Raw genomic sequence first — 19,888 nt, forward strand, 5'->3', positions numbered from 1 at the left:
AAATAAGGTTGCCTTAACTGGAACTTGGTCAACAAGAGCACTTTAGCTTCATGTAGTTCAGGCTCATCTGTGTGTGATACAGGATTCTTCTTTAGCTAACCGATCTTAGTGCTTTACAAACCAGACTTACGTTTCTTCAAGTATCCAATGCATATCAAAGGAGGAATGAAACATTAGAGCATAAGTTTTCATCTCCATTGCCTGGGTGCTAACTAGGTAGACTAGATTGTCTGTAAACCCACCACAGGAGTGGATTGTGTAAAGATTGGATATTCTGCTCTGTGGCTGCTTTGTCAGAGGTGGAGGAGGAGATATTGGTTTCAATCATCTTCTTGTGGCAGTGCTGACCTTCTCTCCAGACTACCAACACCGCACTGTGCCGAGTGGCAACTTCTGACCAGGTTGTCAGGATCTGGTTTCGTGTTCTCCTCTGATGAACACTCTTCACCTTCTGTCTATCAGGACCTCCAGGTCTCTCTGTCAGTGTTCGAGAGAGCTAGAATCCCTTTCTTGGCCATCTCTGGAACAATCTTATTTTTAATGTTACAAGCAGAATGGCTGCTCCCTACCTACTCTATCCAGTCTGCTCATGATTTTGAAAAGCTCTACCAAATCCCCTGTCAGCCACCTTCTCTCCACGGAGATGTCAATCAGATCAGCCACAATCTTATTGAATGGCCTATCAAGTGTAAGGGGCTGAATGGCCTCAATTGACCATACTAAGTTGCACAGGTGAAAAAGGAAATGCAAATCAAAGAGGCAATGGCTCAGTGGTTAGCACTGCTGCCCCACAGCGCAAGGAACCCGGGTTCAATTCCAGATTCAGGTGACTGTCTGTGTGGAGTTTGCGCATTCTCCCCATGTTTGTGTGGGTTTTCTCCAGGTGCTCTGGTTTCCTCCCACAATCTGAAGATGTGTAGGTTAGGTGAATTGACTTTGCTAAATTGCCCATAGTGTTCAGGGATGTGTAGATTAGGTGCTTTGGTTAGCGGAAATGGAGAGTAATACGGGGAATGGGTCTCGGTGGGATAATCTTCGGTGGGTCAGTCTGGGCTTGTTGGGCCAATTGGCCTGTTTCCCCAATGTAGGGATTCTATGATAATAGGCTTTACTTCCAGAGAGAGAGAATTGTAAAGTAAAGATGTTGTGTTAAAATAATATTCTGTGCCTGTGCACTTCCCTCCACTTCACCTGATGATGGGGCAATGCTAGGAAAGCTTGTGATTTCAACTAAATCTGTTGGACTATAACCTGGTGTTGTGTGACTTATGACTTCTGAATTTTTTACTTTGCAAAAATATACTTTATTGATAAGAAATCTATATCTAGTACATTCATAGGTACTAAAGTAGGATCTGGAAGCTTTAGAGAGTGTGTAGAGGAGATTTACCAGGATGCTGCCTGGACTGAAGGGCATGTCTTATGAAGGAAGGTTGAGGGAGCTAGGGCTTTTCTCATTTGAGTGAAGAAAGATTAGATTAGATTACTTTACAGTGTGGAAACAGGCCCTTTGGCCCAACAAGTCCACACCGACCGCCGAAGCGCAAACCACGCATACCCCTACATTTAACACTTACCTAACACTATGGACAATTTAGCATGGCCAATTCACCTGACCTGCACATCTTTGAACTGTGGGAGGAAACCGGAGCACCCGGAGGAAACCCACGCAGACACGGGGAGAACGTGCAAACTCCACACAGTCAGTCGCCTGAGGCGGGAATTGAACCCGGGTCTCTAGCGCTGTGAGGCAGCAGTGCTAACCACCGTGCCGTCCACAAGATGAGAGGTGACTTGATAGAGATGTACAATATGATGAGAGGTATAGACAGAGTGGATAACCAGAGACATTTTCCCCAGGGCGGAAATGGCTATCACGAGGATGCATAATTTTCAGGTGATTATAGGAAGGTTTAGGGGAGATGTCAGAGGTAGGTTCCTTACACAGAGAGTAGTGGATGTGTGGAATGCACTGCCAACGATAGAAGTAGAGTCAGATACATTAGGGACACTTAAATGACTCTTGGATAGACACATGGATGATAGTAAAATGAAGGGTATATAGGTTCATTTGATCTTAGACTAGGATAAAAGGTCGGCACAACATTGAGGGCCGAAGGTCTGTACTGTGCTGTACTGCTCTACGTTCTATGTAAAGTAGTTCTGTACAGTCTTTGTGTATCAAGAAAAACAACATTGGAATCTAACTTTCCCTGCAGTTGCAGAAACCAAAAGCATTTCCTACTCATGCAGGACACTATCTCCATACATTGGGGCAGCAGGAAGGTCTGATCCCGATTATATTTTGATTGAAAGAACTTAGTCAGTGGTCTTTCCCCACTGTGCCTTGATGGCAGCTGCCCAAGCTTCAGTGCATCCCTCAGCATGTAGTCCTGTACCTTGGAATGTGCCAGGCTACAACATTCGGTCGAAACCAACAGCTTGCTCTGGAAGACCAAGAAGTTTCGGATAGAACAAAGAGTGTCTTTCACCGAGTTGATGGTCCTCCAGGCGCAGTCAATGTTTGTCTTGGTGTGCGTCCCAGGGAACAGATCGTAGAGCACAGAGTCCTGCATCAGGGAGCTGCTCAGGACGAGTCCCGACAAAAACCACTGCATCTCTCTCCAGACTTCCTTTGCAAAGGCACATTCCATCAGGAGATGTGTGACAGTCTCTACCTCCCCACAATATTTCAGGGGCAGCATGTGTTGACACATAGAGTCCGCATATCCATAAAAGATATGATAGGCAGTGCCCTCCTCACCACCAGCTGAGTGATGTCTTGCTGCTTGTTGGAAGGTTCTGATGAGGTATTCTGCCAAATAACTTTGACAGTCTGCACAGGGGCCAATCTGACCTGTTCATCAACACTCTCCTTTTCCTGGTGGTCTTGCTGACACTACATGCTGACCACTTCCTGATGGACTGGTGGTCGAAGGTGTTGCTCTTTGTAAATGTCTCTACAAAGGCCAGCTGGGATATGCAATGGTCCACCTACTTGGAGCGTTCTGCGGCAGCGAGGCCAGGCCCATCCTTCCCAAAACCGGGAACAGGTAGAACCTCAGTGACACCTGGTGTTTGGGTATTGAGGATCAGTGCACAGCTTGTTGCAGCCACACACAAAGGTAGTTATCAAAATAAGGGCGATGTTGGGTATACCCAGGTCATGGAATTTTTTAATTTCAAAATTATACTTTATTCATAAAAAAACTTTTATCTACATACTCAGTTACTACAGTAGCTCAGTTCTGTATAATGTTTACACACTAAGGAAGAAACAAACATTGGAGTTTGACTTTCCTGACAGTTCCAACAAACCCAAAGGAATTTTTTCTGTATGCAAGATAGTATTTACAGATAACTGAGGGTCCGGTAACTAAATGTATCCCCATTGTATTGTGGTTGAAAGACCCTTGGTACTGGTGTAATGGTCTTTGAAGCAGTCAGCACAGATGTTGCAGCATTATGATTCTCCTGGGAGCAGTGCAGTGAGTCCAGCTCCACTTTAAAGTCAGATTTGTCCGCTCTGAGCCACACATAGCCAGGCTCGCAGTGCCCGACCGGACCTCCCAGTCACTGCCCATTTCAATTCCCTTTCCCACTCCCTTTCCGACATGACCATCCTTGACCTCCTCCATTGTCACATGAACCAAACTGCAAATTGGAGGAACAACACCTCATCTTCCACCTGATTTGGAGATGCCGGTGTTCGACCAGGGTGTACAAAGTTAAAATTCACACAACACCAGATTATAGTCCAATAGGTTTAATTGGAAGCACTAGCTTTCGGAGTGTCGCTCCTTCATCAGGTGATAGTGGAGGGCTCAATCCTAACACACAGATTTTATTGCAAAAATTTAGTGTGATGTAACTGAAATTATACATTGAAAAATTGATTGCCTGGCTTGCTGTGTTCTTCCAGCCTCCTGCTTGTCTACCAGGGAGAGGTGCAAACATTGCAATCAATTTTTCAAGCTAGTGTGCTTCCAATTAAACCTGTTGGACTATAACCTGGTGTTGTGTGATTTTTATCTTCCGCCTGGGCAGCCTACAGCTCAGTGGACTCAACATTGAGTTCTCCAAGTTCAAATAACGCCTCTTCCCATCCCCTGACTCCCATCCCAGCCCCTCTCCCTCCCTTCTACTGCTCCCTGCCACCAATTGGATTCATTCCTCCCATTGACCAACCGGATAGTACCCTCTGCCTACCACCCTGCCTCCTCCACCCTCTTTATCTGCAGCTCCCCCCACACCCACCCCCAGAACTGAAGCAGGGTTACACCCAAAACATCGACTTCTCCACCTCCTGATGCTGCCTGGCTTGCCGTGTTCTTCCAGCCTCTTGCTGGTCTACCAGGGAGGGGTGCAAACATTGCAATCATCCAGAGGTTCATCCACAGCAGGCAGTGGGGCCACAGTTAGCTGCATTCGCGTCGCTGATACAGGGGGAGGTTTATGCAACATGCAACTCTGACCTTCACACAGACCATTTACCAGAATGCATATTCATGAGAGGGTTAATCACAGACTGACGTGAGAGTTTGGAATTTCCCTGTCACATGAGGTCGGGGAGAGGAAGTTGTTTTATTGTGTGCTGGCACAGTATTGGTCCAGTCTGGAGAATTTAAGTGGCCGCCTTGAGCTAGAGGAGACGCCGAGGGGAGAGGAAGTCGATAACAAGGTAAGTGCTAACTCTCTGCAGAACCGACAGAGACAGACTCTGACGGACGGATGGGGGAAGCTCAGTGATTTACTGCTCCGGTAACATCTCAATTAACCAAAGTTGGAACTTTGGAAAAGTCAACGTTCTCTGTATACGGTTCTGTAGTTTTTAACTGTAAATGTTTGGGAATCAATGGAGATTTCGTTTTAAGTCGATTTTTTTTCCCTACAAAGTCTTACCTTTGAGGAATTTTGGGATTTGTCCATGTTTTTAAAATTCACTCCAATTCCCAGTTAAAGTGACTACGAACATTGGGCTAAGAGCCTAAATCTTTGAGGGAATGAACTCTTGGTTTTCTTAGTTTCACAACCAGCAGACTTTACAAACTGCTGTCCAGTCGATGGGGGTAATTAGCTTCGTCACTGTTACAATGTGGTAAATGGGCACAGCAATCCAGTGAGCTGAATCTGAGCCAGGCAACAGGACAAAAGCAGAAATTGCTGGAGAAAATCAGCACGTCTCGCAGCATCTGTGGAGAGGGAAAAACAGTTAAGATATCAAGACCCTCAGTCAGATTTGAAAGTAACTGGGAAACAATGGTATTTATGTCGGTGACTTAGTGGGTTTGGAATGGGGAGTAGGCGAAGGAGTGAGTTGTATACTGTGTATATGGAGAAGGTGCCCAGGGAGAGCAGACTAAAGGCTGGCTGACAGTAAGCCAGGGAAAAAGTGACTGCTGAGTAGGTGATAAATGGGGAAATATGAGTAGTTAGAATGGGTTGGTAGTGCTGGGAGCAACTTGTACAGTACAGGACCAGAGTTATGGAGCTGGAGAAAACACTGGAGGAGGATGTACCCTCTGAAATTTATTAAACTCAGTGTTGAGTCCTGAATCATTAGATTCTCTACAGTGTGGAAGCAGGCCATTCAGCCCATTGGGTCCACACTGGTTGTCTAAAGAGCATCCTGCCCAGATCCAGCCCCTGACCCTGTAACTCTGCATTTCCTGTAGCTAACCCACCTACCCTGCATATTCCTGTAAACTACGGGCAATTTAGCATGGCCAAACCACCCTGACCTGTGCATCTTTGGGCTGTGGAGGAAACTGGAACACCTGGAGGAAACCCCCACAGACATGGGGTGAACATGCAAACCCCACACAGTCACCTGAGGATGGGAATGGACCTGGGTCCCTTTCCTGTTGAAGGGCTTTTGCCTGATTTTTCTTTTTTTCCTGCTCCTCAGATGCTGCCTGATCTGTTGTGCTTTTCCAGCTCCACTCTAATCTCCAGTATATGCAGTACCCACTTCTGCCTGGGTCCCTAGTGCTGTGAGGTAGCTGTGTAACCCCCCCTGAAGACTGTGAGGTACCTAGGGGGAAGATGAGGTGTTGTTCCTGAAGCTTGTGTTGAATCTCACTGGAGCAGGCCTGAGAGAGCAGTGTTGACTTGAGAACACTGGTCTTTTGAAGTAGCAGGCAGCTGAAAGCTTGGGGTAGTTTTTACAGATGGAGAGAGGGTGTTCTGCAAAGTAGTCACCCTGTCTGTGTATTGTCTTCCCAGTTTAGACAAGACCATACAATAAAGTGGCTATGTCCTTGTGAAACAAAAACATAAATAGCTGGAAAATCTCTGCAGGGAGAAGGTCAGGACTGCAGATGCTGGAACTCCGAGCCAAAAAGTGTGGCACTGGAAAAGCACAGCCGGTCAGGCAGCATCCGAGGAGCAGGAGAGTCGATGTTTTCGTTATTAGCTCTTCATCAGGAAACTGAGGTCTGGCACCATCTGCAGTGAGAGGTAGAGAGTTAGTGTTTCAGATCCAGTGAGCTTTCTTTAGGACAATGTTCTTGTGATGTTGGTTGAAAGATAATATCAGTCAGGAGACTGTAGAGAACTTCCCTTTTTCTCTGATTTATAATGGCATGAATCAATGAAATCTGTTTGCTGGAAACCTCACCTAAAAGGTGGCAGCTCTGACAGTGCTGCACTCTCTCTGCTCACCGGTGAGTCATCCTTGATTTCTGTGACTCTGCTTCACATTGGGATCAGATGTCAGCCTGAATTTGCTGATTTTTATTTTTTCCCTCCTGGGTACTGATAGCCAAGATGTAACTGGTGGGGTTCAGTATTCTGGCCCCAACTATTTTACACGAGAAAGTGAGGACTGCAGATGCTGGAGATCAGAGCTGGAAATGTGTTGCTGGAAAAGCGCAGCAGGTCAGGCAGCATCCAGGGAACAGGAGAATCGACGTTTCGGGCATAAGCCCGATTCCTGAAGAAGGGCCAACTATTTTACAATCCCATTAATGACTTGGATGCAGGGATAGAAATGACTAAAGCCAAATTTGTAGATTGCATTTTTCCCACCCATTTTAATGTAATGAAGAAATAAGTATCTTACAAATGGATATGGATGAATAGGCCAAAATTTGGCAGACGAAGTTTAATGTGGATATTCATAATGTGAGATTATTCATTTCAGTCAGGGGAGTAGAAGGACAACCCATCATCTAAATTGAGATAAACTTCAGAGTGATTGGGTGCAGAGGGATTTGGATGTCCTAGTGCCTGACTCCTGGGAAAACTGGTTACAGCAGGTGATAAGGAAGGCAAATGGAATTTTGGCTTTCATTACTGAAGGAGTCCAAAAGTAGAGAAATGTTGCTGTGACTATACAAGGCAGTCGTGAGACTATAGCATTGTGAGTACAATTTGTTTTTTTTTTTTGGTTCCCTTACATGAGGATCATCGAATCCCTACAGTGTGGAAACAGGCCTTCGACCCAACAAGTCCACACCAACCCTCTGAAGAGTATCTCACTCAGACTCATTCCCTGAACCTATTACTCTACATTTTACCCTTAACTTGCATGTCTCTGAACACTATGGGAAATTTAGCATGGCCAATTCACCTAACCTGCACATCTTTGGATTGTGGGAGGAAACCGGAGCATCCAGAGGAAACCCACACAGACACCGGGAGAATGTGCAAACTGCACACAGACCATTGCCGGAGGCTGGAATTGACCCCCCCCACCTTATCTGATGCTGTGAGACATCAGTGCTAACCACTAAGCCACTGGATGTAATTGCATTGGCAGTTCAAATAGGGTTCACTTTGGATAGCTGCTCCTTTAACTTTTATGTTCTCCGAGTCATAAGTGGGGCAGTAGGTCCCAGGTCTGCCTGGCACTATATGGATAGATGGAAAATTCCTTGTTCCACTCCTCCTCAGGCCCACACTTACAGTGCCTTCTCCAATACATTGATGATGACTTTGGGGCTGCTCCCTGCTCTCTCCCAGAATTGGAAAAATTAATCCCTTTTACTTCGAATTTCCTTTTCTTTTGTCACCCTTCCCTAGTCCATCTCTGACTCTTCCCTTCCTTGATTTCACTGTTCATTTGAGAATAGGCTGTTCACCAAAATCCATTACAAACCCACTGACTCCCACAGTTACCTCAACTACACATCCTCACACCCTGCTTCCTGCAAGGATTGCATTCACCCAGTTTCTCTGTCTCTGTTGTACCTACCGAGCTGCCCCCAACAGTCTTTTTTTTTCCCACAACAGAGGAACCTGCACATTGAGGTGGACAGGGTGTTCAGTCGTGTCCAACCCATCTCCCACCTTCTGCCTTCAACCCTCCCCTTCCTTCCCAGAACAATGATAGGGTTCCTCTGTCATCATGTTCCACCCCAACAGGCTCCACCTTCAAAGTGTCGTCCCACTTCTGTTTTCCCCTCCTCAGTTGAAGCAGAGACACAGTATAGTTTACCCCCTTCGTCTTTATGCTAGGCTCTGGAAGGAGTGAGAGTGAGAGTGAGAGTACCCATGTGCACAGGGACATGAGTTCTCTGTCCTCTCTGGAACAGCATGTTTCTCAATGATCCAAATAGTCATTTTACAGGGAAGAGCATCCAGATGAGGCAACACCAACATATCAGTTGGGTGACCGTTACAATTGGTGAGTGTCAATAGTAAAGATTAAGCCCATCTGCTGTTACACAATGAATAACTGGCTTCACATAATAAAATATTTTTCACCTTGTTAAACTGATCTCACATACTGAATGCTACCTCATCTTGTTAAATGGCTCTGCATAATGATTGCTTTTCCACCTTGTTAACCCATCACCCTTGCCTCCAGCACCCCATTGTTAACTGTAAATTCCTATCTGATCTGAGTCATGCTCAGCTGAACCTCTTGTTTCACAAAACTCAGAACTTAACTCTTTCCCTGCCTGCTTATACCCTATACACATCCTCAAAAGGATGATCCCCCACCAATTCTGCCACCTTCAGCAGGATACCTTCATCAAACACATCCTTTCTTCCACTGTCAGAGTTCCGCAGGGACTACTTCCTCTGGGACACCCTGGTCCACTCCTCCATTACTTTTTAACACCTCCTCACTAGCTTTCCCCACCATGGCTCTTTTTTCCATGCAATCTCATACAACACCTCTCCCTACCACAGCCTTTTTGCTTCTTGTTTCCTTTGCTCTTTGTAGAGAGGATCCACTCTGTCTCTTCACACCTTAATTCACACCCATTTCAAACCTTGTTCTCTTTCACCACCTTTGTCTTTTGCATTGGGTGTCTCCATCATTACCCAGACTGGAGAAATCACCAAATCAAGGCCAGGCAAGCCAAAACAGTTGTTAAGAAGGCTTATTGGATCATTGGGCACATAAATTTGAGGTATAGAAACAGGGGAATGACGCCACACCTCTACAAAGTATTGGTCAGACAGCATTTGGAGAGTTGTGTTCAGATCTTGGCACCTTTTTTTCCAGAAGGATGCTCAACCCTGGAGAGATTAGGTTTATTTTCCTGAGTAGAGGAGCTTAGGGAGTGACCTTATTGAGGCATTCAAAATTATGAACAATTTTGACAGGGTAATGAAGAATATTCTGTTTCCACTTGTTGGTATGTCAGTAAGTCAGGGTCACACTTTTAGGATTGTCACGAGTTAGGAGTAAGATAAGGAGAAACTTTGTGACTTTGTTAGGATTTGGAATGCACAGCCTGGGAGAGTGGGGGAGCACCTACTTTAGGAAGTTGATAAGACAGCTGGATCACTTTCAAAGTGATAAGTTAGAGGGTTACAGAGATAGGGCTGGGATGAGCTGGGTAGCTATTTGGGGAGCTGGTTCAGGTGTAATAAACGGAATGATTTTACAGTATAGAAGGAGGCCAGTGTTAAAGAAGCATCAACATGGCTTCTTGCCTACACCTTGTGCAGGGGGATAGGTTTCAGGGTGACTGTCAGTACATTGTCAGATTACACTACCAGTGATTCTACAATGGGGCACTCTTCCTCCATCTACCCATTACAGGTAGACTCTGTGTTATTAGCTGTCATCATAAGGGGGATCATCTTTCCCCATCCCCATTGATTAGTGGATTTTAAGCGAGTTTGCATCAGTTACTGATGGAATCAACTTCCCTTTTACCCCTGGATATTTCTCTGCAAATCTTTTTTTTTTTTCTTTCCCACACCCACCTTGAATTTATTTTCTTTGTTTCTTTGAGCATTGCTGTCGAGAGCAGCTGTCATTGTCCAGAGGGCAGCCCAGGGTTCTGCCATGTTGCTGTGGATCTGGAATCCAGAGTAGGCCAGACCAGGTGAAGATGGTGGATTTCCCACAATATGACAAAGGCGAACATTTACTCCCTGTCCTCTGGACCTATCTACATCAGAGAGGCAGTAATTAGACTTGCCCTGTGCTCATCCATCTCGCTATTAGTATTGTAACATTTTATTTATCATTAGTGAAACATTCTAGGAACTTTTAATTCTGATATAATTTACATGGAGCTCATGTTGGATGTGGTTTCTTTCAGAACTGTGGTAGTTACAGAACCATTGAGATATTTCACTAAATGCGTGATGTGCAAACAGTTGGCAATTACCATGTGATTAAACATCATGTGGATGGTATCACATGCACAACTGCCATGGGATCAAATGTCACATGATCAATCTTCTGGAGAACTGAATCCAGAGTTAGCAACGTTACCTTCCAACCCGTCTGTTACTGACAGTTGGGGGAAGGGAGAGGAACTCAAACTTTTCAATGTTTGACCTTTGACTTTTTGAGTTGGCAACAAAAAGGTGGAAGTGTTTTTTTTAGTGTGTGCTTTGGGAGGAAGTGATGCACCAGCTTTCTGGTAACTGCTATTCCACTTACCCTGTCACCCGTTCAGCACATGGGGCTCAGTGTTACTAGATATCAGAAGTGTCCATTTCGGTGAATTTCATGGAGGGTTTCTCTCTGCAAGGACTAGGAGGTGTTCTCACATGAGCTTCCAAATCTCTCCTCATTAGTGAAAGACCACACCTTTATGGTACCCAGCTCATCCTATTCTCCCATTCACTGGCGCTGTGAGGATTCAGGGGTACATGTAGTGGGAGAGCAATCACAGACCAACAGTCACAATCAATCCCCCATCCCCCACTGACACCTGCGGCAATTGTGCCGAGCTCAGAGGACTAGGGTTATACAGCACACTCTGTTTGAACTGTGCCCTGTCCAGACTGGTCCAATTGTTGTAACGTCACCTTCGGGCATTTCAGTGGCCCTGGGTGGGGAGAAAGGACTCTGTAGTTTTCATACTCTGCCTCAGTCAGGGCCAGATGTAAGAGTTGTCAGTCCTGCTGGCACTGGGTAGCCCTGTCTGCCAGGAAGTGTTCTTGGTAAAAACAAGAACTGCAGATGCTGGAAATCAGAGTCGAGGTTAGAGTGGTGCTGGAAAAAGCAGGTCAGGCAGCATCCGAGGAGCAGGAAAATTGACGTTTTGGGCAAAAGCCCTTCATCAGGACTAGAGGCAGGGTGCCTGCAGGGTGGAGAGATAAATGAGAGGGGGGTGGGGTTGGGAGAAAGTAGCATAGGCCCAGGAAATATTCTTGTAGAGCATCCAGCCCTTTGAAATGAAGCAGGAATGTGGGAGTTCTTAATGCAGCTCCCATGGTACCTAGCACTAACATCTCAGATGTGGTACTGACAATCGCAGCTGAATTTTACACTGATGGAATGGATTCCTTTTCTATTGATGAGCTCGTCTGTTTTTATGATCTAGCTCTCTCAATACAATGTGTGTAAGTCTAGCACGCCCTCTCACAGGTCAGGGGTGACAGCTATAAGCCTACTGTCCAATGGCAGCGCTGACATTGTCACGGGGAAATGAGAGAGTGATGTGATCTGGCACCAGATTGCATTGCTAAGTCATGGTTCATTTATAGGTTGAGATTTGAGAGATCCAGTGGATTCTTGGTAGCAGCCAGTCCCAGAAATGTTTAGCGCAGTTGTCAGCCACTAAACTAGGACGTCACCCAGTCCTTCATGGAGTTATACAGCATGGAAACAGGCCCTTCGGCCCAACCTGTCCATGCCGACCAGGTTTCTTAAACTGAACTCGTCCCATTTGCCTGCATTTGGTCCATATCATTCTAAACCTTTCCAATCCATGTACCAGTCCAAATGTTTTTTTTAAAAATGTTGTTGTAATTATAACAGCCTCCACAACCTCTGGCAAATCGTTCCATACGTGCACCACCCTCTGTGTGAAAAGCTTGTCCATCAGGTCCCTTTTAAATCTTTCCTATCTCACCTTAAACTAATGCCCTCTAGTTTAGGACTCCCTGACCCTGGGTAAAGACCTTTTTGCTATTCACCTTTTACTATGCTCCTTATAATTTATTAAACTTTTTTATATGATCACCCCACAGCCTCCGATGCTCCAGACTGACTGGAAATGCTGTCTGGAGACCGAGACCTTCCAGCCCAAAATCGCCAAAGAAAGGTGGCATTGCAAATAGGAGCATGTTGTGAAATATTTACAACACAAGGTGAGAGGGAATCTGTTCCCTGCTCAGCAGCTGAAGGAGACCTTGGGTTGTCTTTGTGAATTGTGGCCACAGCTACCACTTTTAAACTCCTCTGTGATTCATTCAACTTCAGAGATGACCAGCTTCAATCTGTATTGAACAATGAGATAGTGAAGATTGTTTGTGACCAGGATTTGTGGTCACTTGGTTGGACACTGTGTGTATTTCACATGTAGAGGTTTATGATTAAGGATGAGTTTGTCCTGTACTCTGGAAGTGCCTGGTTAATGCATTTTCCCATTGAAGGTCCCTTCTTCAGTTGCTCATAATTAGAGGCCTATGCGCTCGGATGGAAGACAAACACTGATTCTGCCTACTCTGGGTGTGGTGGCAGCCATTTTTCATTTCTCGTGCATACTTGAGTTGTGTGCGTTGAGAAGGTGATGCCAGTCTTGCTTGGCACAGTGAGTTATTGGGTCAACCTGGTAATCGAGGGGTTGCTCCTGCCTACCCCCAGGCCTCCATGTTCCTTTCTTTCTGGTACTCCATGTCAAGCCAGTCAGTACTGAGCTTCCAAACATTCCCACGCACTTCTTTAAGTAAGGACTTCATCTCCCAGCGTTGCCTTTTGAACAGCAGCAGTGCAGTATAATCAAACTGATCATCTTGCTGCACTGTCGCCTTGTCATGGCAATGGGTTCTGTCAAGAATCCCATCTCCCGCAGTATCTTGTATCTTCTAATGCACAGTCGTGTCAGATGCCAAGGTCTGTGGGTGAGGGCAATGGGTAGGAGGTGGTGTGGGGACGTTTGCCTGAGGAGCAGGCAGTGTGCTGGTGTTACCAGGTAATCAGTCTGATTGTCACGTCAGGGATTGTTGCCATCCAATTTTCAATGCAGGCGCTGCTCGCTGCTGACTAAGGGGATCCTCCTCTCTATTGCACGCTTGGGTAGAAACTGGGACTACTTGCTGTCACTAATGAGAAGTCCCTTTCTTGTTCCCTCCCCCTGAATTTTTATTTTTTTTTATTTTATTTTTATTGGTTGGTTGATTATCTCATCTATTTCAATACCAAATACGGTGCTCCACTCTCTGGTGCCATCTTAACACAAAAATAAACCGAAACGTAGAATATAAAGACAAGAGTGAAGAAATATACAAAAAAGTTTGACTTTGCAGTCCTTCTTGTGTAGTGCTCCATGATGGGCCTAGTGGCCAGGCATGAGTCCCCATTTGCTGCCACCACCAAAGTGAAGGTTGCCATTCTTCAGCGACATCTTGTCTCCACTGATGCCCTCGCTACAATGAGTCCTTGTGGAACCCCACCAACATAGATGCCGCCAATGCTGCTGGGTACTGCACCAGCCCAAACTCCACTCCTCCACATCTGAGTCCTCCTTGGGTCTACCATACCAATGCTGCAGGGTCTCATACTGGGCCCAACCTCTCCTCTGGCTTCATGAATTTGTATTGGACACAGATGCCGCCAGGAACCTAAACTATGCTTTGTAGCAGCCAGAGTCGGCGCTAGGACTGCCTCATCAAATTTTAGTTTCATGAAAATGCTTGCAAGTTAGAAATAATTTGTACAATAAATTTAAATTAACTTTTTTTTACCCCAAACTAAGCAGACTCCCTGAAGGACACATTTGCTATCTGCTGTTGTGAACTTAGTGTTGCTGCTGGATTCAATTCACTGAACTCCACCGGCAGGGAATGCTGGGTCTTCTTAGAACAAAGGTGGGTCTGACACCGATTCTTCACCAGCTGAATCTCTAATCCAACTTTGTCAGCATTGCCTATGTCAGTCAATGCCTGGGAAGATTCTGCCAACAGTTCCAATTCCAATGGCACCTCCTAACATCCATAAGTGAAATAATGCCGGCAGGATGGGGAGCCTGAGTCTCAGCGTTTGCTGACTGTGTCTAACAGACAATGTTGAATGTACTGATCCCTGTGTTTAAAGACGACTCCTAATCCAAATTTAATGTTTCATGTGAACTGATGCGTTCTTTGAAGATTCAACAAGAATGCTTACGCATTTTGAAATGTGAGCTTTGACAATAAAAAGGTTATTTGGAAACATGTAGTTTTTCAGAAAATGGAAATGAGAATAGATTTTGACATCTCTATTTTAAAATCTGGGAATAAGAAACCAGAACAAAGCAGAAGTAATAGCTGCCAAAGACGCACGAGATCGAGAGGCTAAAATAACTTGATTTTGCTGACAGAAGAAACCAAACTACTTCCTATCTCTCTGATTAGAAACACATTTCTTTAGAGTTAATTCAACCCAGTTGTGTCACTTGTTTGTACCAAAATGTTGCTTTATTTAAAGGGCTATACCTTTTTTTTTTGAAAAAGATTTAATGCTCACATGTTGGTGAAGACTTCACACTTTTTTTTTTAATGAATATGGGAAAGCAGGCTGCCTCTTGAGGTTAATGTTCATTGTTGCAAAACAAACTCCCAGTATCACACCGGGATTACTCGAGTTCAGGAGGATTTCGTGCAAATACGTAGGATCCACAATGTTAGAACTTCCCAAAGAAATCATTGTTTTCCCCATTAGCTACTGAACAACCAATGATTTTAATCTGCTCTTTCGCCATAGTCTAGCATTTATTTCCTACCTCTTTGTCAATTTTAATTCCTTTTTTGAAAGTTTGCATTGTATCCACATACTCTGTCTTGAAGCAGTGGTGTTCTAGATAATGATGACTTTTTGTTTAAAAGTTTGTTTGCTACTTTTGGTTGTCTTAATGACTCATGGTCTGTGTGCCCTCTGTTTTACCACTGAAAACAATTTCTTCTTATTGACTTATGGTGAATGGCAGGGCCTTAGACGTAGTGGAACAGAGGGACCTTGGAATTCAGGTGCATGGTTCTCTGAAAATGGAGTCACCGGGAGGCAGTTCATTGAAGAAGGCTTTTGGCACACTGGCCTTCAGTCAGGACATTGAGTATAGAAGTTGGGAAGTTTATGTTGCGGTTGTACAAGATGTTGGTGAGGCCACACTTGGGAGTGTTGTGTTCAGTTTTGGTCACCTTTTATTATAGAAAGGATGTTATTAAGAGAATGCAGAAGAAATTTACAAGGATCTTGGCAGGGCTCTAGGGTCTGAGTTATAGGGAGAAGTTGGACAAACAAAGCCTTTTTTTTTCCTCAAGAGCATAGGAGACTGAGGAGGATCTTTATAGAAGTGTATAAGATCGTGAAAGGCATGGATAGGATGAATGCACTCAGTCTTTTTCCCAGGGTTGAGGATTCAAGGATTAGAGGGCACTGGTGTAAGGTTAAAGGGGAATGAATAAAAGGGAACCTGAGGGGCAACTTTTTCACAGAGGATGGTATCCATATGGAATGAGCTGCCAGTAGAAGTGGTTGAGGCAGGTACATTAACAATATTTTTAAAAGGCATTTGGACAAATACATGGATAGCAAAGTTTTTGAAGGATATGGGCTAAGCGCAGGGAAATGTGGCTAGCGTGGATGGACATTTTGATCAGCATGGACCCGTTTGAGTCGAAGGGCCTGTCTCTGTGACTCTATCCATGCCTTTATCAAAATTCTCCATGATTCTGAACAACACCAATAAACCTCCCCTTTAGGTTTCTCTCTTCTACTCACTTGTAAAATGAGTTTTAAAAGACTATCTGTTTGCTTGGTATTTGCTGAACATGACTGCTGTCCAGTATTATGTTAAAAACCACACAACACCAGGTTATAGTCCAACAGTTTTAATTGGAAGCACACTCTCTTTCGGAGCGACGCTCCTTCATCAGGTGATAGTGGAGGGCTCGATCATAACAGAATTTATAGCAAAAGTTTTCAGTGTGATGTAACTGAAATTATACATTGATTGTTTGTTAAGCCTTTCATCTGTTAGAATATAGTGATAGTTTCACTTCTTTCATGTGTAAATCACCAAACCTTTTTTTTAAAGTTGCATTCTCACAGACTTAAGACACTCTGCACTCACTGCACTCATATTTTGTGGGGTGAATTTGTACTTGCAGAGTTACATTGCACTTTGCTCAAAAATTGCATACATTCATGTAGAACTCTGAGCTCAAACTGCATGAATTTATGTAAAACTCTGTTATCTCACTTTTTAGATTAGAATCAATCTAAACATCATGGCATAGACAGAGAACACCAGGGGGCTAACACCTTCAACATTGTCTAGCTATCACCCATTGTTAACAGCTAACCCGAGAATGCAACTTTAAAAAAAGGTTTTGAGTTTCACTTATTTCATGTGTAAATCAATCACTGTATTCTAACAGATGAAAGGCTTAACAGACAATCAATGTATAATTTCAGTTACATTACACTGTAAATTTTTGCTATAAATTCTGTGTTACGATCGAGCCCTCCACTATCACCTGATGAAGGAGCGTCACTCCGAAAGCTAGTGTGCTTCCAATTAAACCTGTTGGACTATAACCTGGTGTTGTGTGATTTTTAACTTTGTACACCCCAGTCCAACACCGGCATCTCCAAATCATGTCCAGTATTATAGTTGGGCCAAGTTTTTGTTGGGCAGAGCCACCTCCTGGTATGCATTGTCAACACAACCGATCAGAATCATAAAGTTTCATGTTCACTTTTAGATCCAAAATGTGTTTCTCAAATGAAATCTGCTACAGCCAAGAAAGTAACTTCAGATGTAAATTTAATTGCCGATGGCAAGGTGGGACTTATAGAATGTCACACTCGCACTGTGTCAGAGAAATTTCAAATGAAGAGAATGTAACAGAAAGAGATAACAAGGACCTTATTATCTCTGAAATCCCTCAGTAGAAAAACACCAGTACACTTTCTGTTCTGGCCTTATACTGCAGTGTCTTGGTCCAATATGCCATGAGGGTTACAGTTGGAAGAACAGCCAATTTAACAACCCAGCTTTGTCAATAAAGAATGGAAAATAACTATCACTCTTGAGTGTTGCCAGTCAGCCTCAGCTGAGAGGATTTGGGGCAGAGGAGTTTCAAACCATCTGAAGCTAAAAATCACACAACACTAGGTTATAGTCCAACAGGCTTAATTGGAAGCACACTAGCTTTTGGAGCATCGCTCCTTCATCAGATGGTAGTGGAGAGCTCAATCCTAACACATTTCCACTACCACCTGATGAAGGAGCGACACTCCGAAAGCTGGTGCTTCCAATTAAACCTGTTGGACTATAACCTGGTGTTGTGTGATTTTTAACTTTGTACACCCCAGTCCAACACCGGCATCTCCAAATCTGTAAAGCTAAGTACCTCAATTGAATTCAGCTAACAGCAACAATGGTGTAAGTGACGTTCTGTGGCTGCCAAGACTTTCAACTATCCATTAAGAATTCAGAGATCAATCAGTGTATGTACTTGAGTAAAAGTCGATCCTTGATTTCTGGCCAAAAAAATCCTGGAATTTTCCATATCTCATATAAAAGTCAACCCTTATTCTTCGATAATAGATCAATGTTTTGGGACAAGCTATCCTACATGTAAATGTTACAATGAGGAAATGAATTTTTTTTGTGCTACTATTATTTTTAATTCATTCACCGGATGAGGGTGTCAGTGGCAAGGTCAGCATTTATTGCCCAGAGGGCAGTCAAGAGTCAACACATTGCTGTGGGTCTGGAGTCACATGTAGGTCAGACCATAAGGATGGCAGTTTCCTTCCCTAAAGGTCATTAGTGACCCAGATGGGTTTTTCTAACAAACCTATTCACAGTTGTCGTCATCAGCCCTTTAGCAGAGTTGTGATTTGATGTCCAGTGCATATCAATTTGGTGCGAAGGAATCTGGTGCCAATCAACCTCATGGAATACAATCATATACATAAGTGAGGTTTTAAAACTACTTTTTTGAGTTAAAAATGCCCTCCCAATAAAAACACAAAATATACAGCAGTGCTAGAACTGGAAGTTATTAAAGTTGCAGGGAAGTAAATAATGGTGTAGCAGCAAGAGAATTTTGTGTTTCAGAAAAACTTGAGAGTCTGGAGAAAGGTATTGAACCAACTTCAGACAATACTAAAACAAAAGTGTGCCAACAGAGGTCAACCTGGCAAGAGGCCACAATTGGAGGAAAATATTGCTGAGCAGGTACTTGAAAATTGTCAACATGGAAAATGTTGTGAAGCCATTCGAATCCATGCACGAAACAAATCCAAGAAGGACGGAATTTTGGATTTTGAGGGAAGTGCTGGATAGTGCACAAGGGTCATGAGAAGGCATGACTTAGTACTTCAGCAGAGAACTCTGACTACACAAAAGCTTCCTGCTGAACTAGAAGGTAAGGTATTACAGTTTCACCGGTTTGTAATCAAAACATCAGCAGAAGGAAGGCTACAAGTTATCATGCATTGGAAACTTGGACGAAACGCCTATTACTCTTGACATGCCAGAGAATCGAACTGTGAACCCAAAAGGAGATAAAAACCTGTATTGGTATTGCCACTGGCCCTGGCAAAAGTAAGGTTTACTTTCATTCTTTCTTGTGTGGCTGAGGGCGTTAGGTTAAAACCAAAGGCTATTTTTAAGAGCAAAACTTTGCCAATGGAGAAGTCTTGAAAAGGAATGGGTCATCCACGTGCATCCATAAGGCTGGGTGGATGAAGGTGGATGTAGAAAATGGATAAAGGAAGATTGGAATTCACAACCTGATGGCGAATCTCTCTCTTTTCCTTGTGTAGTCCGTCTGGGGCCAGTTTAGATCCCATCGAATGAAGAATGTTGTTGATGACATCCGATCACATAACACTGACGTAGCTGTAATTGCTGGCGGATTTACAAGTGTTTTGCAACCAATAGATGTTGGTATCAACAAGCCGTTTAAGGATACAATGAGAATAAAGTGGAATAACTGGATGGAGAAAAACATACACCAGAGGAGACTGTATGCAGGCTCTATCACTGCCACTGATCTGTGAATGGATTGCTGTTTTGTGGAAAGAAATAAAAGCTGATACTATTTTCAAATAATTCCACAAATGTGGAATTTTGAATGCATTGGATGGTACTGAGGATGCTCATCTGCGCAATGACACAGATTAAGTGGATGATGTGTTACCTCTAACTACAGCCAGTGAAACTGGAGTGGATCCGTAAGGTGATATTATTCATCCTGACTGAAGCTTTATTCATTGGTGAAGATGTTGAACAGTGTGATTTTGCAGGACTTGTATTTCTTCACTTTTTTTATTTTTTACAAATAAAAGCTTGTTAATTCCTTTTTTATGTAGCCTTTGTCCAGTAATTTACCACAATTTGTTTTTTTTAAATTATTTGTTGAGATTTCAATTGGGCTTCTGCTAATGATATGGTATTTTTGGGCTGTAGCATGGATTTGAGCCCCTCAGAAGTAGTATCTATGTTATTGTTGACCCCATAAATTT

General features: G+C 43.8%; 1 protein-coding gene across 1 annotated transcript in view; it reads left to right on the top strand.

The window, feature by feature from the left end:
- The first annotated feature begins 4,552 nt into the window (after nt 1–4,552).
- The window catches only part of LOC122565541 (cysteine proteinase 4-like), a 90,745-nt gene continuing 75,409 nt past the window's right edge, over nt 4,553–19,888 (top strand). The window contains exons 1-3 of the mRNA XM_043721596.1: nt 4,553–4,681; nt 12,397–12,516; nt 14,127–14,235. Coding sequence (XP_043577531.1) covers nt 12,423–12,516; nt 14,127–14,235 — 203 coding nt within the window. The 5' untranslated portion in view covers nt 4,553–4,681; nt 12,397–12,422. The remainder of the gene's footprint in view (nt 4,682–12,396; nt 12,517–14,126; nt 14,236–19,888) is intronic.

This window comes from Chiloscyllium plagiosum, chromosome 31 (assembly GCF_004010195.1).
Source record: "Chiloscyllium plagiosum isolate BGI_BamShark_2017 chromosome 31, ASM401019v2, whole genome shotgun sequence".
In the NCBI taxonomy this organism is placed as follows: domain Eukaryota; kingdom Metazoa; phylum Chordata; class Chondrichthyes; order Orectolobiformes; family Hemiscylliidae; genus Chiloscyllium; species Chiloscyllium plagiosum.